The 26,234-nt window shown below is 42.6% G+C and overlaps 1 protein-coding gene across 1 annotated transcript in view; it reads left to right on the top strand.

The window, feature by feature from the left end:
• Nucleotides 1-17,747, top strand: part of Tmem268 (transmembrane protein 268) — an 86,246-nt gene extending 68,499 nt beyond the window's left edge. Inside the window, exon 9 of the mRNA XM_063260087.1 lies at nt 12,748-17,747. Within this exon, the coding sequence (XP_063116157.1) occupies nt 12,748-12,864 (117 nt within the window). The 3' untranslated portion in view covers nt 12,865-17,747. The remainder of the gene's footprint in view (nt 1-12,747) is intronic.
• Nucleotides 17,748-26,234: the final 8,487 nt, after the last annotated feature.

Here is a 26,234-nt window from a genome sequence, read left to right as displayed (position 1 = left end):
TACTTGGCTTAAACTCAGGAGAATTAGATCCAGTTTCTTGACATCTGTTGGGCCAAAGTCAAAGGACATTGAAAACCGGCTTATTTCTGAGAGGGTGAATTTTGCAGAGTGTCCATGAAGCTTTCTGATCACGTGTAAAAGCAAGCCAGAGAGACTGTCACCAAATTCCAGAAAAAGGGTATTTGAAGATAAAGATTTATCCAACTACTTTACCTGACTGTGCTATTCTAGGGAACCCTGAAGACTCGGAGGAAGAAAGAGCCTTCTGTACAGGAATCTCAGGGACACCCCAGGAACCTGGATCCTCATCCTGATTCTCTGCATATCCTAAGGGCTCACCTCATCCCACCCCACACAACTTGTGTTCTTTCAAATGATGATTCCCAGTTCCTTGGTGCACTATTTCAAAACATCTCTCTATCTACTTTCAGAAGAGAGGAAAAGGAGTTACCATAACAACCCCCCAAGGGACTGTGACTGTTTCATTTTCTTGTTGCTTGAAAATACCCAGCCCAAACTCCATAAGACCCAGAGCCTGTCCTTTTCTGTCTCTTTCCTTTTACCCTACTCCTCCATGGCTTGTCTTGAGCTATATCAAGGACATGCATGGTATGTGACTTTATCGTGAATTCAGGATGGGTGAGAGAGTGATGGTGTCCACACCAGATGCTGAAAGCTACAAGAGGGAAGGAACCCCGGGAGCATGTCAAACCTACACCATGAGGCCAGCTGGATCTTAGAAGAGGCGGCCCAGAGATTGTAATGCGATCAGCTTGATTCCTGTGGGACAACAGTTCCTGCGGGCAGAATGATGGGTTCTAACAGAAGAGAGGGTCTGGAGATTGAGATTTCTCAACTGATTTCTTGGTTTGAAGCTTGTGGCTGGGGTCTTGCTTCATTACAGGGGAGCAATGGTTCCTGTTTCAGCTGCTAACAGTGACTGGGATTGGAATTGCTCCTGGTGTCAAAAATCTATGGCCACTTCTTTATCTTGTGCTCTTCCCAATAAGATGAAAGTGATGACCTCCAGCTTACTAGTGTGGAAGGATTCCAGTGTTTAGAATGACTCTTCAGAGATGCTAAAATCCCATGTTTTCTCTCAGCCTCACATGGGAGGGTCTGTGTAAGTCTGTATCAGAACAAAGCTTTCTGCATGAGGAAGCTCCATTTCTTCCCTTTTATGAACGTGGGCCCTGCTTAGGAACTGAAAGCCATCATTCTTCCAGGGAAACGTGAGGAGTACAAGGAACATAGCTGCTCAAACTACACTGTGCATAGCACCTTAGCAACAAGTGGGCTTTTGTAATACTTTGGTTTGTCCTTTTATATATAAGTCCTTTTCTCATGCTTCTGGTGATTGAATCTCTGATTCTCAAAAATTCTGAGTATTTCTTAAAAGCATACTCAGTAGTAATTTTTTCTTTCTTTCTTTCTTTCTTTCTTTCTTTCTTTCTTTCTTTCTTTCTTTCTTTCTTTTCTTCCCTTCTTTTTTGCCTGTAACCTCTAGGAGGAGTAAAAGATGAATAGCCCTTGCCCCTCCTCTGGGGTCCCAGGGCCATTCAAGAGGGTGAAAGGATTTAGTGACAAACTCATTTTGTCCAGGTTCATAAGTGTCTGCTGTACAAACTAGATGCAGTGGTGTCAATTTGTAATCTATTCGCATAAACATGAGCATTGTTCTGATATTGTCTTGGGCTGGGTCTCAGGAGGCTTGGGGGTTCCTTCCTGTTTGACTTGGCATGCTTTTACAAGGTCTCCTCCCAGAGAAAGGGAAAGTTCCCATTATCACTTGGTGGTAAGAATATGAGAGTTGGGGTAAAAAAAAAACCCCAAATCCCACAACAAAACCTATGTCTTTTGCTATTTCTGGGATTTCTGGGACTACTACTCTCTGCAGGAAGAGCTTAGGGTCGCCTCAGAATGGAGAAAGTGGCAGAGGACAGAGCCCAAGCTGCTCTGCACACGGTGATGTGACAGCAGCTCAGTTATCTCAGGACTTGGGGTGCTCACAGCCCTGATCCTCGGGCTGCTTGAAGGTCAAACCAACTTCGGGGCACTGGAAAGCAGCTCAGAGTGTGTGTTTGCAGGTTCCCTGTGCACCAGAGCTTTTCTTGCCGCAGTCTGGCTGTCTCCAAGCACCTACTGCTGGCCCTGCCCAAGGACCCTCTTTGTGAGGTCAACTTCTTTACTTTTGTTGGTACGCCCCCGCTCTTTTTTCTGTGCTTCCTTTGAAATTTGTTAGGGCCAGCTGGACGTGGAGAATGTGGCAGGCCCTAAAAACCCAGGGCCAGAAATTAGAACCCTTTCTCCATGAACAGAATCCAAGCTAGAAAGGAGCCTGTGGCTTATCCTGAGTGATAAGCTGTGGTTTCTCTCTCTCTCTCCCCCCCTTCTTTTTTTTCCTCCTTTCCTCCCTCCCTCTATCCCTTTCTTCCTTTCTCTTATTTCATCTCCCCTCTCTCCCTCCTTCCCTTCTTCCTTCTTTCCCTCCTTCCTTCCTTCTTTCTTTCTTTCTTTCTTTCTTTCTTTCTTTCTTTCTTTCTTTCTTTCTTTCTTTCTTTCTTTCTTTCTGTAACCTCCAGGAAGAGTAAAAGATGAATGGTCCCTGCCTCTTCTCTGGGGTCCCAGGGCCACTCAGGAGGCTGAATGGAAGTGATTTCTCTGATGCACCTGCTCGAGGCCAGGCATTCTAGCTGGATCGTCCCTTTAAAACCTCACATACATAGCCAGAGAGGCACTTCCCGCCCTGTTTTGCAGTGCGGCTTAAGGAGGACACAAAGTTCCTTGGCATCCCTGCTCTCTGCCTCTACACGTATATTCTGTAGAGTATAAGGTGTCATTCCTACAATGCTCTTCACCTCTAGGAAAATCCCTGTTCCTCTCTGATCCATTTCTTCATCTGTGAAATCAAGTCCTGATGTTCAATCTCTCCGAGCTTAAGGCTTCAGTATTCCATACCCTCTTCTTAGTCCTCACATTACCTTTCCCTTTCTTGAATATGAGTCTAGCTTTCTGGAATGTTTGGGAACATCCCAGTGAGCCATGGATGGTGGAATTAGTGGGAAATGTGATAGCTACTATCAGGTATTGTAGGACAAATGGTGAATGACTTTGAAATGGATCCAAAAGATGACTTAATATCTTTATCAGCAAACCAGGTGGTTTTGTGCTTCTCATTGCCTGTGGAACTTTACAGAACTGTAAATTGTGGATAACTTGGAGCCATGAAAATAGTTATGGCCAATATATATGCAAAGGAAATTTCCTGATGAAAATGTAATTGGCTGACCACACCTCCTGTGGAACAAACCTGTTTGGTTTTGTTTGTATATACTATAGGTCATTCTTTTTTGAACCAGTTCCTATATCTTACTATTTCCTTCACAAATTAATGAACTCAGTAAGAACTTTCACTATGCATTTGTGGTATAGTTTGATGAAAGACATTATTATACTCTTAGAAATTATTCTTTATCAATATGTAGCTAACTACAACATGTGTATGCTTTGGATTGCCAGCAAATGAGGATTAAAGTGGGCATCAATCTCCCTCTGTTCTTCCTGCCTAGAGGCTACTTTTCTAGTCCAAGCAAGGCTTCATATGTCTTCTATTTTTCCCTAGTGTCCCTGGGATTCCCTCTAGGCCCCTGCGATCCTCTGGATTCCCTGGAAGGGAAACATTCTGCTAGCTCCCTACTGCTAAGAGATCCTAGAAGTACAAGTAGCCATCTCCTGACCTCTGTGTTCAAATTTGACCCTTCATGATGGGAGACAGAACTGCCTACTCTGGGGTAGTGATGAGGATTTCATCACATCACATATATCTGAGTATACTCAGACACAGACATTCCAGGAACCAATTGAGATGGTCACTCAAGGGGATGGTATCCTGCTTTCTGCTCACTGATGAGAATTGGGGTCTCCAGTCCTCCATCAGGGCCCTTAGCAAGATTGGTAGAGATTTATGTAGCTCTACCGATTTTATCTAGTGAAGATAAAATTCAGACTACAGCAGTATGTCATGAATCATTTTTTGCTTCTAGGTGATGGGAATTTCTGAGGCTCTAGTCTTTCTCATGATGGTCTTTTCCAGGAGTCATCTTGCTGTTTTCAAAATGGGTTTACAAAAAAAAATATGGCTTTACACTCATTCCGATTGGATCCCTACAACAAGTGCTTGTAGGCAGGAGGTGTTTGTGCTCCACACACACACCAGAGAGATGCTGGTCAGAGTGGGAAAGTGATTTGCTCAAGGAAGCTGTGGCATGAACAGCACTCAAGCCAAGACAGAGCAATGCCCAGTACTGATAGTTGCATGATTCACTCTGCCCTAGGCTGCGAGCTCCCATTGGAATGTTTGAGAAGTTTCTGCCCTTACACAAAGAGAGATGTGAGTGAGTGAGTGTCCGTGTGTGTGGCAGGACTCTGTTTCATCATCCTTTTCAGTCTCTCTCTCTCTCCCTCTCTGTCCTTGTATCAGAATACAGTTAGCTGCAGGTGAGAAAGTGAGGGAGCCACCAATGCTAGTACAATTGTGGGGCAAAAGCACAAAGGTGAAGACCAAATAAGCCCTGGGTACAGTAAAATATTAACCTATATAGCATGTACATTTATCAGAGCTGTGGTGAGAACTTGGTAAAACCACAAAAACAGATTGTTTGCATAAAATGAGAAATTGCTACAAAGAAAAAAATAAGCCCTCTAGCTTCATTTGCTTGTAGTTGATTTAAACCCAAAGTATAAATCATTTAAAGTGCAAAATAAAAGATAGACAATAGGAAACAGGGAGGAAGATCCTTTGCAAATGAGAAACAGACCTAGAGATGGAGGGAAGAAGAGGAGAGGGGAAGGAGAAATAAAAAGAGTGAAGTCACATAATGTACATGGAGCAGTTTCACACAGTAGTCGTGATCATTATGTATACTGCAAGCATATACAAGGAAAAAATCACTTTGGAGTGTACCTGGGCCATACATCATTAGTTCCCACCGGCTTTGCTGTAGATAATACCTCTGACTGTCGAGCTGTGGTAACAGTTGCCTAGGTTACTTTCCATGGACTTGAAACCACCTGAATTGAGAATACAGGCTTCTCTTTTGGGCCTACAAATATCTGATGGATGTTCAAAATGGGATAGATGATTGGCATCTCTGCCTTCATTTTGTGCCTGTGTCTCCATTGCTGAACTTGGCATCAGATTTGAACCAGCTTTGCATATAGACATGTTAATCCCTTAAAATACCTCTGCTTACCACATGGAGGGCAAGAATGCTTTGTGCAGGACGGTGGTGCCAGATCCAACAATAGTCAGCTGCTTCCAGGATAAGTTGACTGTGACTACTTGATGGTCCAAGAAACATCTTTTGCAATCATGCCTCTGGCCAGTGAAAATCATCAGACTTAAGCCCACCCAGCAAATCAATAAAATCTATGGCTCTTTGTCCTACAAGCCGAAGCTTGTTTTGTCTCCCCCCCCTCCCCAGTTGTTCACTCCTTTTAGCCAAAGCCCCAGTTTGGTCACAGTGTCTTTTTTCCAATAATGCTGTGACTGTACAGGACTGTGTGTACTTGCAGTATGTGGTCCAGTTTCTTCTCTACCATCTCTGGGTCAAGAGTTCCCATCTCCAGCATCACAGGTGCCAGAAAACCCACTTTATGGTGACTTAGAAATTTGGAATTTCTCTTGTATAAACAAGAAGATAGAGTGCTCAACATCACAGCTAGAGACTATGATTTTTAAGCCCTGTCTAATAAGGTAGCCAGCAGTCACAGGTGGTTAAATTTAGATGAGCTGAAATTAAGGTAAGTTGAAAAAGAACCAGTGTTCAGTTACACTGGCTTATAGGTAAAGTATTGGGTCAATGGCAGCATAGATGTTCCCATATGACACAGAAAGTTCTAGTAACCTGGCAAATGTTCTCTGCAAAGAGAGAAGGGAGGAGTCATGATACTATCTATGTTTGTTCTTATTCTATCAAGAAGGAAAATCCTTTCCGGAATTCTTTCAAGGCTGCTGCCAATATCTTATCAACCTGGATTATGTCAATGTCTATCCTAACTTTCAGGAAGAGTGGCGTACCAAGAATCTTGAACAGGGCTGGGTATTTTGTGGCTCCAAATAGAACTGGGATTCAGGAAGCGAGAAGGGGAAGATACTGAGCAAGGAGCTCTGCAGTTGGGTGAGGCTTCTATTAGCTTGGTTGAGCTCTTCTTTCTGCTCAGTGTGTTCCTCAAGCCCGTGATCATCCCTATGTGTACTCTTCCATTCCTCCTCCCTCTCCCCAGAAAATTCCAATTTCCTCAAACAACAATGACCACAACTCCTACCACCACCACCACCACCACCACAACAATCATGAAGCAAAGAAAAATAGAAATTCTCAGGCAAGGTGTTTTGTGCATCATGCTAGAAGTTTGGGGAACTGAAGGGACCTTAAATCAAGTCAATGCAAAGCATGTAATGCCAACATCACTCTGTGTGATCTTCCTCCTCCCACAATCTCTCCTTAGCCATTCTTAGGCCTCCCTTAGACCATTCTTTTATTGAGTAGGTAATTTAGGCTGATGCTACAGGGCATGTGGAATGAGTGGGGTCCATCTGCATATCCCCAAAGCTCTGCAAAGAGCTTAGTAGTATTTTCCAACATCTCTGCCCCTTTCCTACCAATTTTTCCAGGCCTAGAGAGCATGACACAGATTTATTTCCTCTCTGAATAAAGATGACATTACCTGTCATAGAAATCAGGCACAACCACAGCTAATTTGGCTTTTAAATACTTTTATCTTCTATTGCCTTCATGTGCAGAATTTGCAGGGTTGGACACTGAAAGAAGCAACTGATCAAACATTTTGATTAAGAACCAGGTGTCATCAGACTTTCAAAGAAATAGAATAAAATGAAGTATTCTTAATTTTGGAGGCGGAGTGAGCCAGGAGTCAGATCTGAGTATGTATTAATGGGCCTGTGTATTTAACCTCTCTGGAATTCAGTTTTGCCACCTGTGTGATGAAGAGGTTGGATGAAGAAGGGGCCCATCAATCATGGGCTGTTTGGGTAAGCAGCCCTCAAATAAAGCATTTTCTATATTCCTAAAAGGCTCAGTAACAGGAGAATAAGAAGATTTGACAGAAACTGGATATGACCCACCAAACCTGGCATATTTACTTTTTGGTCCTTTACAGAATGACTTTGGCCATCCCTAGATTAGACAGGGCCTGAAAATTTTCCTAAATCTTAATGTCTGTGAGTCTGGGTCTTAGTGGGCTATTAAGTCCAGGGCTTTGGTGACCTCAAATAATGACGATGGTTGCCCTCCTTTCTGGGATCTCTCCATCCCTACGTCTGAACTGAAACCAAAGGGAGAATGACTAATCAGGGCCAGTGCAGAAGCTGGGAGATGCTGGTGACTTTACAGTAAACTTGCTGACGTGGAGAACAGTTTCCCTCAGCAGGTGAGCAGTGGCACTCACGTCAGATCCTGGAAACTGCGGGGCTACACGCTCTGCCTTTCCAGCCACAGAGGGCAGCCCAGGCGCAGTTGGCAGAGACGGTTTCCCGGAAACACGGAAGCTGAAGGCAGAGCGGCTGGGGATAGGTGTCCACAGCTGGGACTATAGTCAGCTGGCAGTGTGGGGCGCAAGGCCTCTGCTCAGATGGGTGGGTGGGAGAGAGTGGATGGGGAAACAGTCATGTTGGCTCCTCCATGGGGGTACTGAGATCTTGGTTGCTGCCCTGACTTTGTTGCTATCCTCTTGGCCTCTTGCTATGTGGCTGTGGTAGCTTGGGGCCTGTTCCTTGGAGCCTGGGTCCAGGCTTAGTGCCCTCACACTGTTCACTCTGGGATGACTTTGGGTGAGTCATTTCGCTTTTGCAAGATTTAGTTTTCTAGACAGTGAAGTGGTGCTAGTGAGGCTTCATCCGTAGCTCTTCTTAGGTAATCAGGGAAGGTAAAAGGAAGTACTGGTTAGGTATCTGTTACTCAAAATATTTGGGACCAGAAGTATTCCAGAGTTTGGAGACTTGTGAATCTTGGAATATTTTCATGGATGTTACCATCTGAGCCTCTCTAATCTGAAAGCCTGTTCTGAGACCTGAAACTTTTGGAGGGTCACATTGGTATCCTACAAGTTTCAGATTTTGGATTTAGAAGGCTCATTTTCTATTACATGGAAGGTCAGTTACAAGCATAAATGTACTATAAGGCCTCCAAATTTCAAGCGGAGCTACTTTTAAAAAGTCACTTATTGAGTACTTACTGTGTGGTACGTGCCTTGGTAAGCTCTTTGCATGTTTTGTTCACTTAACCCTAACAACAGACTCTAGGTCCACCTCCTTACCCCTGTTTGTGGATGAGGAGTCTCTGGATCAGGTGCCTTTTGGAGGGCAGCACTGGGCTCTGACCAGCATGCATATGGCACTACAGCTCTTGCTTCTGATCATTTTTCAAGACTTGGAAGGCTAGCACACTCCCAGAACTGATGCTCTCAGGTAGCTCTAAATATTCTTGAGATTTTTTTTTCCTCCTTTTGGCTCCTTCATTCTATTTGTGGGAACAACCAAAATTGCTTTAGACTGGCCTTATGTGTGTTGTACCATTGAATTTTATCTTGGCTCCTGACTAATCACTCAAAGGAATGCTCCTACTAAAGCTCTTGACCAGAGCATTTAACTGTCTAATAACACTAGAATCAAGAAAAATGTTCTCAGAAAATAGATAAATCTGTCTAAAGCCTGAACTACCCTAACAGCAATGACAGAACATGGTTTTGGATGGGCTTTCAGTGTTGTACTTGGAGTGCTATCTGTGCTGCTGGAGGTTTCAAAATCCTTTGATTTTTATCTTAGCCCCCCCACTGCTAATTTTCATTTCTTTCCTGCCTGCATTCTGGATAATGGTGGAATGAAATCATTTTACAATTGAGAGTTGTCCAGTAATACAGAGTTAGGAAAATGCTTTTATTTCTATCATCAGAAGCTTCCAGAGGTCTGGATAATGAAATAGATGTTGTCTAGAGGAGGAAACAGAGGCTTAGGGAGCTAAATGACTTGCTTCGGGCCACATAGTTACCACCCAGCAGAGACAGGATTCCTGAGACCCAGTCCCCTCTCTGACCCTATAGACAGGAGTGGAACCTATTCTAGGCAGCTGATTCTGTTTCAATCACTGTTTCCTCTTTTAAGCTTCACAACAACCTGAAAAGTAGGCACTTATTACCACTGTAGTTTACAGATGAGGAGACCAAGAATTAAGAGGGCTTCCCACTTTGTCCAACTCTACTGGGCCAATTAGGGGCAGAAGCAGGATTTGAGCTCAGTTCAGCCTGACCTTGGAGCCTTCTTTCCTGCTCACTGTTTGTTGTCTGTGCTGTCCATGGCACAGCCAGGAAAGGTTTGGATGAGGGTGGGGGAAAGGCACAGGGTAGTTTGTCTGTGAAATCCACTGAGATTTTACCAGGCTCACCGGAGAGCTGGGGAACAGTCTGGTGGTGGAGCTTCTGGCAGGTTTGATGGACTAGATATCTGTCCCAGAACTTACATGCTCAGGAAGTTTGTATGCACTAAGACTACTGAAAGGATAAGCCTACAAACAGCCTACCTGGTCAGTCTGGGCAGGTGATGTGTCTGTGTCCATGCATGGGGTGTTTTACCCTTTTCTTAGTTCAGAATTCAGGAATTAAAAGCAATTGTTAAGCACTTCCTGTGTACTTTGAGCTCCCAGGAAGCTAAAATGCATATTTATTATCTTTATTTTAAAGCCAAAGTGGGGGCTTGGAGAAGCATAGTGATTTGCCTAAGGTCACACAACTGGATTTGTACCCAGGTCTGTCTGGTTTTGAATCACTTTACCTGCTGCCTTTTTATTCAGCCTAGGGCCATTTCCCTTTCAAGTGGCACTTGCTGCTTTATTTCTGAACTGACTTGCTCCCAGCCTTAGTTTTTGGGAAAGTCCATGTGGGGCCCAGAGCTGAAAGAAGTCAGTTCCCAGAGACCAAGGTGCTGGTCCTGGTCATGAGCTCTGCTTGGTCTGGAGCTCTTGTTTTCTAGAGCTTGTTCCATTACCAGCACCTGTGTGATCTGGGTGGGTTTTCCCCAGGTGATACTGGTGTTGGTAGCTAATCAGTGCCCACCTCCTAGCACACATGTTCACCCCCATTTCAGTGGGACACATTTAAATCCAGTGCTCATAGGGGCTTCCCCTGGAAGGTGACCTTGCTATGACCTTGGCTCCACATTTCCCTTTTCTGAACCTCAGGGTCCCATCTGGTCATGGAGTGGGTCTTTAGAGCCACTCTAAGGGAACAATTTGGGGCCTCTGTGACTTCAGTGTAAAATGCTAAGTTCTATTTTAAATTTTGATCTGTTAAAACACTTAAAATATTATAAGTCAAACAAAAATATCATAAAATGAAACAAAACAAAAGGACAACAACAAAAAACTCTTTCAATCCTTTTTTTTGTAGAAATTGCACTTTTTTTTATTATAGTGTGGTCCATGACCAAATTACTTATTCTGTCCTCCATCCCTGTCCCCCAGGAATGGGGACAATAGATTGTATTAGCTCTGGGGCAATGACTCTGAATGTGGTACATTGCCTCTTCACCATGGGCTTGAGCTAAACTCCTCCTGGAGTTTAGAAGAATGAAGATACACATTTTTCCACCCAGGGGACTTTCTGCTTCTGTGACTGATCTTACCCCTCTCCCTCTCACAATGCTCAATTCATGGACAATTTTAAAAGCTCCTTCAGGGAGAAGCCAATTAGCCACCTGGAAGCAGGGCTCTCTTTTTGAATGAGCTTTGGATGCTGCAGTCCAGGGAAAAGATTGCTTCCTTTGCTGTACCAGATGCTTTTTCTGTTTCCATCTAATTGTTTTCCAGGCATCCTTCTCCTCTTTCCCTCCCCATCTTCACCTGACTCCCAACCAGAAGCATGGGTCTAGGGTGGGACAGGAGACTTCAAACCTGGAACAGTGTCTTACCAGCTGTAAGGAGAGCTGTAAGGTTAGAGTCTTTGGTTCCATTCTTGGCCACTTGGTCCCTTTGGACTGCTTGGTATGTCCTGGCCCAGGATGAGGTACTTTTTTTCTTCCCTCTTCTCTGAAATGTCAAAATCAGCTGCCTCTTCTTTGTGCCCACCTGAGCTCTGGAGTTTGCAGAGAAACTTGAAGTTCTGCTTCTTGTCCTCAGGAAGTGGACCCTGAGGCAAGCAGATTTGACTGGAAAAAACAACCCTGCAGAGTTGACCAAGAGGGTCTGCTGAGGCTGCATCAAAATCGTTAACTCTGTGCCTGTCCTGCCCACAAAGCTGGGGCCCCGTTCTTCCTGGTTTGTGCTAACCAGCTGGGACTTTTTAGGTCAAAACCAATTTTAGCTATTTGGTCCTCAGGAGGCCACAAGAGAGTCTGGTACTTTCATAGTATCTTGGCCCTTGCTCAGGAACACCTAGTCATACCTCAACGGTTTTCTCTTCCTGTGTAACTAGTTACCTTGTACCTAGCAGCTTATTAGAACAATAAATATTATTGTTGTACACAGTAGTGGGGGTCTGGGAATTTGGCAGCAGGTTATCTGGGTGGTTTTAGCCTCAAAAAAGTGTGACCTCTTACCTCAGCAGTGGAGATAGGATCAGCAAATAGGATCACTGTAACTTGTCTCACCAGTTTTGGGTGTAAGCCTGGCCACAAAAATTATTAGGAAATATATTTGAAAGCAATAAGCCATAAAGAATGTGTCATGTGGGTGCAGTCAATCTATCCTGAGAGACTAGACGTTTCCAGGACTGTGACATTCCTGTGTGTCCTCTCCCTGTTGCATCTTTCTTGGCGCCACCTCCTTACTCAAGAAGGTGGCAGGTTCTTGAATGAGGTCTTTATCTTTCCCAGACATCTTGCTTATTCTTTTACCCTGCCATCCTGTCTGGGTCCCTAAGCATTGCTTTGCAAACTTTTAAACCATATCATTTTGTTACAATTTGATTTGATTTTCACTGGACATGTTCTTTTACATGTGGTTCTGTTTTATATTTTCATCTGTTATTCATGCTACGTGGTATTTCACCATGTGCCAACCATCATTTATATTTTTATTCTCTTGTTGATGGATAGTTTGGCAGTTTAAAATTCTCTCCAGATTAACTGCAGAAGCTCTTCCTATGCGAATCAACAGGAAATTCCTGGCTCCTCCTTCAGACTCCATCTTATCCTCAAGATGTCCAGGATCCTTCACGACTTTCATAGTCCCTAAAGGGTTATTCTTAGTTTCTAAAGGGTTTTATTGAGTCACTGTGTGGCTACCTTTGCTCCCCTGAGTTAGCTGGTGACATTGCTCAAAGTGTGTAGTACAGGTCCTTTGTGTCCTTATCTGGTGACACAGAGGCACCCTCAGAAGAACAACTGGCGTTGTGAGTATGACCCAGAGACTGAATGGGGAGCCCCATTGAAGGGGCACAGTCACGAGTGGTCCCAGCAACCTAGAAAATGCTGGTCAAGATAAAGCCATCAATAACCTCAATCAACAACCATTTGATCCTGTGAAGTTGAGGAACTGCTGTTAGGCCCCTGGACAAGCAGTTGGGTGGCTTCATTGTCAGCAGTAAGGTCTCATCCTTTACATCTTAGCTTCTTCATCTGTAAAGAGTGTTACTCACATAACAAAGGAAGTCATCACCACTGGGTGTTCAGATGGAAGCAACCTCAGTGGGGTGCCCACCCTGACTGACAAGGCCTCTTTCCTTTTTCTTCTTTAGGCACTCTTCTCACCTGGGTTTCCCTGTGGGGCACCTGTTTGGCCCAGAAGCATCTCACAGGGAAGTCATGGCCAAAAGACTATTCTTGGGACAAGAAGACAGGTTCCCCATCTGTAAGCACAAGGTGAAAAGTCTCTCCGTAGAACTGCTGTCAAGGTGAACTTGAGGGAGTTTGAGATGGTGTGGGGAGGGTGAGGGTCTATCTTTGGAAGCAGTGTCCTCTGTTGTCAAAGGGTCTGACTTTGCAAACATCAGAGTCAAGACCTGCTGCCCCACAACTCTCTTGAGTGTTCTAGAAGCTGTGAAGACAGACTCTGGACTAGTTTTTGTGAATGTGAAGATTCCTAGCATCAAACGTCAAAACATCCCTGAGTCTTTTCCTGAAGACCTTTCTGTATTTCTTTTAAATATGACTTCATTTTCACAATATCCAAAAACGAAAGAAGGTTGTGCAGTATAAACTGTTTGCAAAGGTATAGAATGCCATATGTTTTGAAGGTGTTGCTAATGATACCAGATTTTTGTCACATTGGTGAGAGTGACAACCTCCCCTACTGGGGTCCAAGATCATTGGTAATTTTTATGTCTCTGTCTTAATTACTTTGCTCTTGTTGCTGAGACAAAATACCTGACACTCAAAGTTATAGGAAGAAAGGTTTATTTTAGCTCACAGTTTGTGGAGGTTTTAGTCCATACTCAGCTGACTTTAAAGCAGGGTGGCATGGCAGAGGGGCAACAATTCAAGGCAGCAGGAGACAGCAAAAGCAACAAGAGCAAAAAGAGGGCACAGCAAGCCTCTTTTCCTCCCTTATATTGTATGAAAGCTATCGGCTCTAGGGAAGGCATAGCACTCACACCATCTCTGTGCCCTCCTCTTACACAGGCTCAGGATTTTTACAAATTGAGGACCTTGGACCCCTGATGAGTCACTTAGTTAAGCTTCTAAGCCTCTCAAGTGGACAGAATGCATCAACCATTGCAGTCCCGAAATGCAGTGAATAGCTTTCAGTCCTTATCTCATTCAATGTCTCGTCTAGCTATAATTTTTTTTCTTATTTCCTTTATTGTTTTTGTCCCCATGTCACTCATGGGTTCTTCTCAGCCTCCTTTGCCATCTCTTCATAGCAGCCTTAAATGTTGTAATCCTTGAGAAGCATGTTCTATGCTCTCCTTTTTGTTCTCTGTCCTCACAGTATTTTAGGAAGTTCATCTTAGCTGATATTTGACAGTGGCTTCAATTACTGATCACATAGTGATGACTTCTATAGTTATCGAGCGCAGGTTTCTTCTGTAGGGGTCAGGTCTAGAATTCAGTTGCCTGCTGAACACCTCTGTGTAATTGTCTTGTGGATACATCATTCTTCAGGAGTCCAAAGCCAACCCTCTATAGTTCATCCCAACCTCCTCTGTTCCTCTGAAAGTTTTACAGTGTTTAATCCATTGCTCAAGCCAGAAACCCTGGGATCATTGTCCTGTTTCTTGCCTTTTGTCTCATATCTAAAGACCCACTGGGTCCTATTAATAGCATCTTTCTCCATTTCCATTGCCAATAACTCATTTATTGCAGTAGTCCCTTACCTACCTTCTCTGCCTTCAAAATTGCACACTTCTAATTCAGTTACTTATTTATTTGTTTATTTTGAAGGTAGTAAATACAAAGAACATGACAGAGGAAAGACAGTCGAGATAATGCAGTGAACTGGTACAGAACTTCACAGCAGGATACTGGGATAATAGTAATAGGTACCATAGTATCTCATTATCTTCACAATTGTTGTCCATTCAATCAAGTAGAGTGAAATCAGACCAAAAACAGAACATTATAAAACCAATTGAAAGAGAATATTGAATAGAGCAAAACAATCAGAACAAAACAAAACAGTGAAAATAATATTTGTCTTCAAACAGAAGACAGAAGGAGAGCCCCCATATTTGCTAAATTGCATATGGTCATCCTCCCAAGAGATGCTCAGATCTCTGTCCCCAGTTGCTAACGGGAAGTGGGGTAGGGTAGGGTTCGAGATGTTTGATTCTCAGCCTGAGTGCTGGTAGACTCATGGGAGCCACCGACTGGTTCTCCCAGTAAGCACCAGAGGGAGGCGCTTACCAAGAGGGCAGATGGATTGCTCTCTTGTGCAGCCGCCTAAGCTCCACCTCTAATTCAGTTTTTCCACTACAACTGGAGATATCTTTGTAAAGCACAGTCAGATCATGGAGATTTCTGTCATGTCAATCATTCACTTGGCTTCTGCCATCAACCCTTGGGAGGCCTTACGAAAGGAGACAATGGCATGCAGGACTGAATAATCAGCGCCAAACCTGCAACTCTTGGGAGGAAGGACATACTCTTTCGGATGTGGAAGGAATGTGAGACAGCCTCCTCAGAGAATGAGTATGACTCTTGTTCTTTCCTCTCACCCATGGTTTGCCTTGGAACACTGGTGCACCATGTGAGCTGGAAAACTACAGGGGAATTTTGAGTTATCATGACAGCTGGAGTCAGACGAAAGCAATGGGTAATTGCTATGGGCTGAACTGTGTCCCCAGTTTTATATGAAAGTTCTAAGCACCACTGTATCAGACTATGAATATATTTGAGATTGCCTCTTGAAAAAATAATAGCATTAAATGCAGTCCTTAATCCACCATGATTACTATCTGTACATGAAGATGAAGATTCATCAAGTGAAGAAGGAAAGATGTGAAGACATGTGGAGGTGAGCACGTATAAGAGAGGGGCCTCAAAACGGACCAGCTCTGGATACATCATGATCTCAGACTTTAAGCCTCCCAAACTGAGAGAGAAAGAGAGGGAGGGAGAGAGAGAGAGAGAGAGAGAGAGAGAAATTGCTGCTGTACTTTGTTATGACAGCCCCAGTAAATCGTTAGTGGGGTATGAAGACTGGAAGAGAGAGAAAAAGCTATCATTACTTGTAGGTTTCATGATCATCTACATAGAAAGCCTACCCAATCAGTGGATCCTCCTTTAGGACTAATAAGAAATTTCAACAGTATTGTCAGACACAATATCAACTATTAAAACACATGTCTCTTCAGCAGCAAATGCCACTCATAAAACATATGTAGAAATCAATTTGTCAAATTAAAGAATATAAAGGAAGGAAAAATTAAAGAATATAAAGGAAATTTTGAATACATCTTTTATTTTTTGGTACTCGAAATCTAACTCATGACCTCACACTTGCCAGGTGGGTGCTGTGCTGCTGAGCTATATCCCTGGCTTGGAAGTTTTGAATAAATGGAGAGATATTCCACATTTGTGATGAAATAACATTGTACAAATGTTTATTCTTGTCAAATTAATGTATAAGTTTGGTTCAATTGAATGGGAATTTCAGATGGTTTAATTCTGATATGAATAAAGCTCCATAAAGAGCTGAGTCAACTTTTAAAAACACAGGGTACTGGGATAACAGTAATTGGTAACCCCATAGTATATATGTTATGTTTTTAGTCTCCTAGACATTAAGATGCATCACAAATCATGGTCCTAGATGAATTGTGTGCTTCAGCTGAAGAGACTGGGGATCTCAGGGATATAACATACAGGCAGATTTTGAAACTTGATTGATGAGTAAAGCTGATATTGTCAAAGATCAAAGAGAAAGATCCCACTGACTTGTAGACGTCTTGGAAAACTGGATGACTATGTAATTAAAGTATCACTGGATACGCATTTTACTCAGAATATGCAAGTAAATGAAATGCTTAAATATTAGAAGTTAATAAAACTAATAGCATATAATAGAAGTGAACCTTTTTAACCAATGAGAGGAATTGTTAAGACCTCTCAAACACAAGGTATAATATGAAAATGAATTTTATTAAAATTATGGATTTCTAATTAATGAGTTATGTAACTATTATTCAGTGGAAGACATTTGGCAATTTCTGAACGTATTGCTGGTTTGGAGTGGTAGATACTATTGTCACTTTTTGAATAGAAATGAAAGGTGCCACTAAATATCCTTCAATGCAAAGGAAAGTTTCACAATGAGAAATTATCTGGCCAAATGTAAAGAGCTCTGAGCTTGAGAGGCCACACTGCTATATACTGCCACATATGATTGCCACATGTAAAGTCAACACAGGGCTGACACTAATGTGCAAGAGGTCTTATGAATTGTTAAGAAAAAGATACAAAATCAGGCAAAATATCTGAATAAGCACTTATCAAAAGGAGAAATCCAAAATGGCTCATATGTATATGAAACTGTGCTCAAACTCACCATAAGGGCTACAAGTGAATTCAACAATGGATTATCACTTTGTACCTGCTCGCCTGGTGAAATGAGAAAGTTAGATGATGCCAAGAGTTTACAGGTACATGAGGAACCAGGGAACCCCGTGTGTCACTGCTGTAGACTGACCAAGTGGTTCTGGAAGAACCACTCAGCATCTAGTGAAGATATTGCATCCATATGTAAGGATCCGGTGCTCACACTGGTGAACATCTCGAGTTCAAAAGCATGTTCAAACATGTTCATTGCTTTTGGTCAGGACATTGGAAGTCCCTAGTGTCCACTCCTGGGTGAATGGAAAAGTAAAATGTGATACAGGCAATAATAAAATATTATGCAGCAGTCAGAATCTGCAAGTTGCATGCATTCAATGTGCATAGTTCTTAATTATTAGTATTAAATGAGGTTAATTAGATTGATGTTTGTCACACAGTGTTAAATGATATCTTTTTATATACCATTTAGATAAATTTAAAAATATGTGTTATATGTATTTTTGCAAGCATACACATGCATGTTATAAATTTACCTAAATTCATCTGATGTCTTGCTTTGTACACTTAGTACTATGATGAAAATTAATACCTACACGTAAAGTGTGCCAGGCACAATTACATTTATTACCCTCCTCCTTGTGCCCTCATAGGTAATTTTTATGGAATTTAATATATCTCTTGTATGTGTATGTGTGTGTATGTGGGAGGATTAATAAAACTAAAAACTATATAAAACAGGAAATTGGCATTGTACTCATCTTCTGAAAGGGCTGCATAACCCAAATATCATGCACTGGTAATTTAAACAACAGAAATTTATTTTCTCACAGTTATGAAACCTGGAAATTTAAGATCAGGATGGCAGCAGGCTTGTTTTTTACACAGACTGTCTCCTTGGCTTACAGAAGGCTGTCTTCTCCCTGTGTCCTCATCTGGCCTTTCGTGTATGTGTGTGAGTCCCTGGGGTCTTTTCCTTTTCTTACAAGGACACCAGTCATCTTAAATTGGGGACCTATTTTATCACCTCCTGCAACATTAATGAAATATGGTTTAGATCTAGATGGTTCCCCAAAGGCCCACGTGTTAAAGGCATGGGTCCTCAGTTATGCACTATTGGGTTATGGTGGCACCGTTAAGAGGTGACCCCTGGTGGGAGGTCTTAGGTCATGGGAGTGCCCTTGATGTAGACTGTGTGACCCTAGCTCCCCCTCTTCCATTCTGTTAACTCACCAAACTGTGGTGCATGCCACAGGCCTAGAGGCAATGAGGCAACTGACCTTGGCCAGACCAGCATCATGAGCCAAAAGAAATATTTGTCTTTGTACACTGATCATCTCAGTGATGATGACTGGTGTCCTCAGGTGCTTACCATGATGATAACAAGCTGACTGATCCAGGATGCATCACTGTGAAGATTAGAGCTTCAACAGGTGGCCTTTATGGGGCCACAACTCGGTCTCAGTGGTCTAGCAGAGGGTGTGAAAAAGCATCTGAGAAGCTGGTCAGCTCTGTTTCATGATCCAGGTGCTGGTTACACAGTTATGTTAGTTGGTGAAAATGCATTGTATTGTTAGAATGTGTAGACTTTTCTGTAGGTATGCTATCCTTCAATGGAAGTTTTAAGAGGTGCTGAACTTTAGCAATTGGCTTTTTTTCTGTGTTCATCGATGTGTTTATATGGTTTTGTTACTTTAATTTTTTTATGGTCATGTTATATTAGCTTGCTAGAGTTTCCATAACATATTCCCTGAGGCTGAGAGACTTAAACTACAAAAAGGTATTTTCTGACAGCTCTGGAGGCTAGAAGTCTGAGACCAAGATATGCGCAGGGTTGGTTTCTCCTAAGTCCTCTCTCCTTTTTCCTTAGCTGTTTTCTCTCCGTATGCTCACAGCTATGTGTCTGTGTCCAAATTTCATCTCCACACAAGACCACCAGTCCTACTGGACAAAGATCCTGGCTTTATTTTAATTAGCTCTTTAAAGGCATTGTCTCCAAATATAGTGAGATCTGGAAATATTGAGAGTTAAGATTTCAATATATGAATTTTGAGTGGACGCAGTTCAGCACAGATATTTTAAAGGTTTATCTGAAGGCATATCCCTATGAGACTACTTGGTCGTGAGATGCTTTACATATTGTTAAATTCAAGTTGCCAGTATTTTAGCTAAGATTTAAAAAGAATCTATGGCCATATTTAGATTTATGCTTTATTTTATGTTACTGTGCCAGTCAGGTTTAAGTTTCACAGTTATGATAACTATAAAATGAGAGGTAATTTTCATTTGTTGTTCTGTTCTGCAAAATGCCAGTTATAACCTCATTTTATGTATGCCTTGGAGGCTTGGTGAAAGTGAGCAGGAAAACTATTACTTCAAACAAAATGTAAATCAAAGGAGTGAGAAAAACGAGGAGAGTGCTCCTAAAGGTGGATGGTGAACTACACACACCATCAGTGTTTTCTACACCCAAAGTCCAGTTCCCATCCTCAGAACACACAGAGGAGCAAACAAAACACATTGAACGAAGTCACCCTTTTGCTCAAACCCTTCAATGGCTCCACATTGTCCTCTGGACACTCTGACAAGGTTTCCAGATCCTTTGCATTCTGGTTGCCTTCTAGTCTTCCTCTACCTGGGGCGGGGGTCCAATGTATTAGGGTCATCTCACCACTAATGATTTTGCTTGGAACATGGCCCTTCCCCGTACCCTTCTTCAGTGCAGCCAGAAGCACCTTCTCCAGAAAGCCTCCCAGAGCTCACCTAACCTCTTCTTGCCTTGTCCTGCTCTTCCTATCCTGTGTCTCCTTTCAAGGAGCCTGAGCTCAGACTGTGGGATAAGTGATAATCTGATTGAGGAAGCCTCACTGAATCATATGGAAACACCTACCCCCAGTTAAACATTCAAAAAGGTAAAGTTGGCCTTTGCTTTGCTTTTTTAAAATTTTTTTTATTTTAAAGAGATTAAGACCAAAGAGGACGTAACAAAACAGATCAGATCAGAACAATGCAAGCAACACAGCATTTTACCACCAGACAACCTGTAATTCACAGTAACTACCTTATGGCAGCTCTCAAAGTTGCATTTAAAGTTAAAGCTCCACAGGTTCCTACTTAGGACTGAGGCAGGGCCGAGGGAGGGAGGGCTCTTCCCTTGCTGTGCTGCTGCCCCGTGGAGGAGTCTCCTGGATCCCCCTCCTACTCATCTTTGAATGCCTTTCTTCTGGCTGCCCTGCTCTCATCCTTCTTTCCTCCCAGCTCTGCCTTCTTGCTGGGACTGAACTGCCCACTCACGTTCATGTGTGGAGGCCTAACCCCCCTAATGGGGCAATATTTGGAGAAAAGGTCTTTACAGAAGAAGTTAAAGTTAGATGCAGCTATACGTGTGGATTCCCAATCTAATAGAATTTTGGGAAGGGATATTAGTGAGTCCTTCCCATCCCAAACCTATCCCCTACACTATGTGAGGACCCGTGAAAAGGTGACTGTTTGAAAATGTAGAGACCCTCCCAAGAACCTGGCCCTGTTGTACCCTAATTTTGGGCTTTCAGTCTCCAAAATTATGGGAAGGTAAATGTGTATTGCTTAAGGCACCCAGTCCATGGCTGCGCAGCTCAAGATGACTAAGACACCTCCCTCTCTTTCATAGATTTCCCTTTGTTTCTGACAGCAGCATCTCCCTGGTCCTCTGCCTCCTCCTCTTCCTAAGATACTAAATGTCATAGAAAAAAAAAAGCAAAATGAGATTAGCCAACTGACCAACCCTGCCTGTCAGCATCCTCCGAGGTTTCACCTTTTAGCTATTTCTCTTCCAGCCCCTCTCCTCTCCTGATCCTTGTGGCTTCAATTCTAGCCTCACTGCAGTTGTCATCTCCATTTATTCTTTCTCTCCTGACCCCAGTCTACCATCTCCAGCCATCTCCTGGACATTTCTCCTTGAATCTTCTTTTCAGGGATGGGTGATCTGCTGTGTCACCAACTAGAGTATCTTTGTCCCTCCTGACTTCCCTGTTTACATTCTGGACACCCCACTCCCCAGCGATTTGCAGGTCTCCAGGTCCTCTTTGGCTGTGGTGCCTCCTTTCTGGACCAGAGGAGAGAGGGTGCGAGTCACAGCCTGGGGGAGTAGTTAGCAAACAGTTGAATAGTCAAAAAGCACAGTTCCTGTACCCGCAGGATTTGAATACAAAGCAGGGGTGGCCTCTGTGAGTCATGCAACCACACGGCCCTGCCTCTTAGTTTTCTTGGAATCGGGTATGGTGTGTGGGTGTGAGTGCTTTCTCATGAAGGCCTCTGCGGCCCTGCATCCCGAAAGGAGGGGGACCGCTGGCCCGCACAGGGCACGTTGCCCCGTACAGAGCATTTTCTCACACCTTCTCTCATTTCCCTCTTACGGGCACCCAAAATGTAGGATTATCAGCTCTAGTCAAGAGATACTTTGCCCAGGATCAGTTTGCAGATGGCCAAACTGGAACCTAACATTTGGTTTCCCACCTCATAGGTAGAGGACAGAGTACCCATTGTCACCTCCCACTGCCAGGCCCTTTCCATTTGTTATCTTACCTGTGCAGGCTCTCCGTAGGTATCTGCTACGCAGAAGGATCGAACCCATGTGGCTCTGGCTTTGAAGCCAGTGGCTGCATGATTCATAGGTACAGGGCCTCCCATGTCTTTCTGTTGACCTAAAGGGACTTGTGATGGGCCTTGAGCTGTGGCTTTGTCACTTGTTAAAGTGGCTCACACCCTGTATAGCCATCCTCCTCCTCACATTAGGTGTGACTTGAGTGCTTGTTGTGTGCCAAGCACTGCACCAGTTGCATTACATACTTGATGCTCTAAGCTGAATCATGTCCCTCTCCCAGTGATATGTTAGAGTCCTAACCCCCAGGGCCCCAGAATATGCCTGTGTTTGGCAATAGGGTCTTTACAGAGGTGATGAAGTAAAAATGAAGTCGTTAGTCTGAGTCTAGGAGACGTGCAGGGTGGGGTGCTCAGGAGCGTTGGTGGGGTTTTTGGGCTTTGACATGCTGAGTTTCTGACCTCATTCTGCAGGAAAAGGGTGGCAGATAGTGGGGTGGGTGGGTAAGGATTCCATGAGAAGGGCTTGGCTTCTTTTTTCTTCTCTCTGCTGGCATCTTCCCTTGATCTTCTGATTAATCTTGGGAGTTACCAACACCAAAGCAGAGAGACAGAGCTATCAGCTAGATCTTCAGGCCTGCCCTTCTTATTTATGATGAGATCGATGCCCAGAGAGGTGTCAGGATGTGCCTGTGATCACAGCATAAAAGGGAAGAGAACTGGGGGTAGAGTCTAAAAATAGCTTTGGTCCGCAGACAGAAGCCTTTGGGAGTCCCTTCATAGTGGTGGTGTTATAGTAATGGAAAGCTAGGAACAGTACAATGTGGAATATATGGATATGAATGTGGTGTCCAAAAGAGTTTAAATACTAGGTGGGTGGGAATTTTAGTGCAAAACAATACCCAATAATAGGGGAGTAGCAAATGAAGAGTGGTTTGTTTGCACACAAGCATCCTATGACATCATTACCTAAGTAGTAAGTTAGAGAAATCTCCAAAATACAATGGTGGACAGAAAAAGCAGATGTAAGTTGATACCACTGTAAAAATATGCAGTGTTGGAAGCAGTCTGACAGTTCCTCAAAATGTTCTGAGTTATTATCCAGCAATTCTACTCTGAGGTACATACGCAAGAGAATAAAAATATCCACATAAAACACTCATATGAAATTTCATAACAGCATTATTTATAATGGATGAAAAGCAGAAATGACACCTTCAAATGAATGAAAAAATAAAAACGGTATGACCAGCAAATAGAGTATTATTTGCTCATGAAAATGGATTGTCAATGCATACACCAACATGAGAGTATCTTAAAAACATACTAAAGGAAATAAGCTAGACACAGATGGTCACACATGGTATGGTTTACTTTGTATGAAATGTCCAGCATAGGCTAAACTGGAGAGAAAAAAATTATGTTAGTGGATGCCAAGGGCTGCATGGACAGGTAGACAATTTCCTTCTGAGATGATGAAAATGTTCTGGAATTAGAGGGTGGTGAGAGTTGCACAACCTAAACAGCCACTGAATCGTTTACTTTAGGGTGTTCCAGTGTTAATGTTATATTCATCAACGTGGCAAAATCCGGGTTAGTATGTTAATATTTATTGTATCCTACTTTGCATTTTTCTGAATGTTTCACATATGTCATAAGTTAAAGAAAAGCAAGCTCAGTGGCTTCGAAAAGCCTGTTTCCTGGCAGCTAAAAATGCATGTCCTGAATCCTACTGTGCTTTTGGAGCAGATGACGTGGGGAACAGGGCACATTAGATTTCCTCTGCCCAGCTGCATCCTGGGGAAATGGAATCTGCATTATTGCAGATTCTATTGAAATTAATGATGCAGGCATTTTGTTTTTTTCCATGGGACCTGGCACTTAGACTCTGATCAATGAATTTCATCTTGCGGAGGCCTAGTGCTGGGCTGGGGGTTTTCATCTCAGATGATTGCTTTTCCCCCTTTGTTTAGTAGATGGCAGAGTTTTCCTCTCAGGCTCAAACTATTCAAAGATAAGGCAGTAAACTTTTTCTCAGTTTACGATTTTAAAATGAGTTATTTCATCATCATCATAACCAATTCGTCAATCTATAAAACCTCTCAGAAATGTTAAAGTAGGAGAGAGAGGAAGAGCAGGTGCTAATTTTAGATGTCACTGATTATGTTGCTGAACAAACACATTCTGAGAGAATTCTGGGGATGAAGAGTGGTCAGAGTCCATTTCTTCTCAGTAAGCTTTAATACTTCTCTGGGTTCTTCTCCTTTTCTCTGTGAAACAAAGTAATTACCCTTTGTTTCAGAAATATAAAGAAGTTAACAATAAGTTAAAAAAATTGGCTAAAATGTATATATTTCACAACAGAACATTGCCACTGGGGTCATCATTGTCCAAACAATTCCTGAAGGTTATTTCGAGGACATGTTTTCTGAAAAGCCCATTTTATAGAAGAGGAAATTGAGCCCCAGTTTGGTAATAAAAGTTGCCCACGCTCTCCTACTCTGTTTTCTATTTCACGATTGTACTTCTACATGATTTTTCTTACTGATAAAACTCTGTCACCAATCTTGACTTCAAACAGATTTTGTCTTATTTTGTAAAACAAACAAGAAAAAACCCCCACTTTTTACTTTCAAAGATGTAGATTTCTCATAAATTTTTTTTTCTATGTGACACTTGTACTGTGTAAAGAACTCTACATGTCAGACCAGGAAGCCTGGCTCAAATCTGTGTTGTAGATGGGACTCTATGATTGCAACCAGCTGTTCCTCTCGTTAGAGAGCCGGCTCCCGCTCCAATAAATCAGGCTAAGGATTCCCTAATTCAGTAGTTACTACAAGAGAGCAGGTGTTCCCTATGTGTGAGAATCTAGGAGTAAAACAAGGAGCCCAAAGGTGGGAGCTGGGAAAGCACAAGCGGGTGTGAACTCCAAGTGCATCAGTGTGTCACTGGTGACGGTGGTTTCCCTCCATTCCTTATACACGCTAAGCCCCGAAAGTTCATTCAAGTTTGTGGACTTTTTTTGATTCTCATGTAACTATACAATGTAAGCATTTTGAGGAGGATTAATAGCAAGATGTCTTTTTACTGTAATACTTTTATTAATTTAAACATTTATCATATACATTGATCACACTTCATGAGGTTCGAAGCTATAAATCCCTTAGAGGAAAATATAAGGGGAAGGTTTCCTGGTATGAGTCTTGACAGATTTCTTGGGTAACGCTAAAACATAGGCAACAAGAGGAGAAATAAGCAAGTGAGACTATGTCAAACAAACAAACAAGCAAAAAAAGATCCTCCATGGCAAAGGTAAGCCTTTTCATGAAGGGGGAACTGTAGGATCTGTGCACCTTGTTTATAATAAGCAGTTAATATCCAAAGTGTGTCAAGAAATCCTACAACTTAATTCAATTATACTATGGTCAAAGGATTTGAGTAGCCTTCTTTCCAAAGAAGACATCCAAAGGTCCAGGAGGTATATGAAAAGACGGTCAGTGCCATCAGTCACCAGGCAATTGCAAATCAAAACCACAACAGCATCACTTCACACCTTTAGAATGACAGTTGTCAAAAACCAAAAAGATAAGTGTTGGTGAGACTGTGGAAAAATTGGGAGCCTCATACCTTACTGGTGGGGGTGGAAAAGATACAGCTGCTATGGAGTGCAGTAGTGGGTTCTTCAGAAAATTAAAAACAGAACCACCATATGTTCATTTATTTACTGTTGCTAATAGCACAATGCCACAGAGCAGGGAAGTCGAATACCAGAATGATTTGTGTCATGGTTCTGGAAGATGTACAGTTGAGGTGCTGCATCTTGGAATGCTGCAGAGCTCTGTGGGGGAGCAGGCATCATACAGCAAGAGACAGGGAGCGTGTGTGTGTGTGTGTGCATGCTCTGATCTCTCTTCTTATAAAGAAACCCTATTCAACTATGGGGATCCACCCTAAGGACCTATCTAATCCTGATCACCTCCCAAAAGCTCTGCTTCTAAATACCATAGTTGAATTAAGTCAACACCTTAATACCTCACGATGTACCTTAAATTTCACACCTGAAGCCTGTGGGAGACACACTCAATCCATATCCAAGCCACCACACACCGTTTGATCCAATAATCTCATTTCAGACTGCATCCACAGAAATTGAAAATGGAATCTTGAACAGCTCTGCACACCCATGTTAGCTGTGGCATTCTTCACAATAGCCAGGAGGTAGAAGCACCCAATTTATCAAGAAATAAATGGGTAAAGAAAATGTAACACATACACAAGGGAATCTTAGCCACAAAAAGAAAGAAATTCTGCCACACACAACAACATAGATGAACTTGGAGGATGTTATGTTAGGTGAAGTTAGCCAGAAACCAAAGGACAAATATTGCATAACTGCATTTACATGGGGTATCTAAAATACTGAGACACAGAGAGCGGAATGGTGGTTGCCAGAGGCTAAAAAGAAATGAGGAGTAGCTGTTCAGTGGATATCAAGTTTAAGTTATACAACATGAATACATTCTGGAAATCTAATACTCAAAATAGTGCCTACACCTATTGATACTGTACTGTGCACTTAATTGTCTGGGAAGATGCCTTATGTTAAGTGTTCTTATTACAGTTTAAAAAAGAGCTTTTGGAGTTTAACTTTCCT

The sequence above is a fragment of the Cavia porcellus genome, unplaced genomic scaffold (genome assembly GCF_034190915.1).
Source record: "Cavia porcellus strain 051 isolate PalLab524CR breed Dunkin Hartley unplaced genomic scaffold, mCavPor4.1 scaffold_1, whole genome shotgun sequence".
Taxonomy (NCBI): domain Eukaryota; kingdom Metazoa; phylum Chordata; class Mammalia; order Rodentia; family Caviidae; genus Cavia; species Cavia porcellus.
The sequence above is the reverse complement of the archived record's forward strand: the minus strand, read 5'-3'. Positions and strand labels throughout refer to the sequence as shown.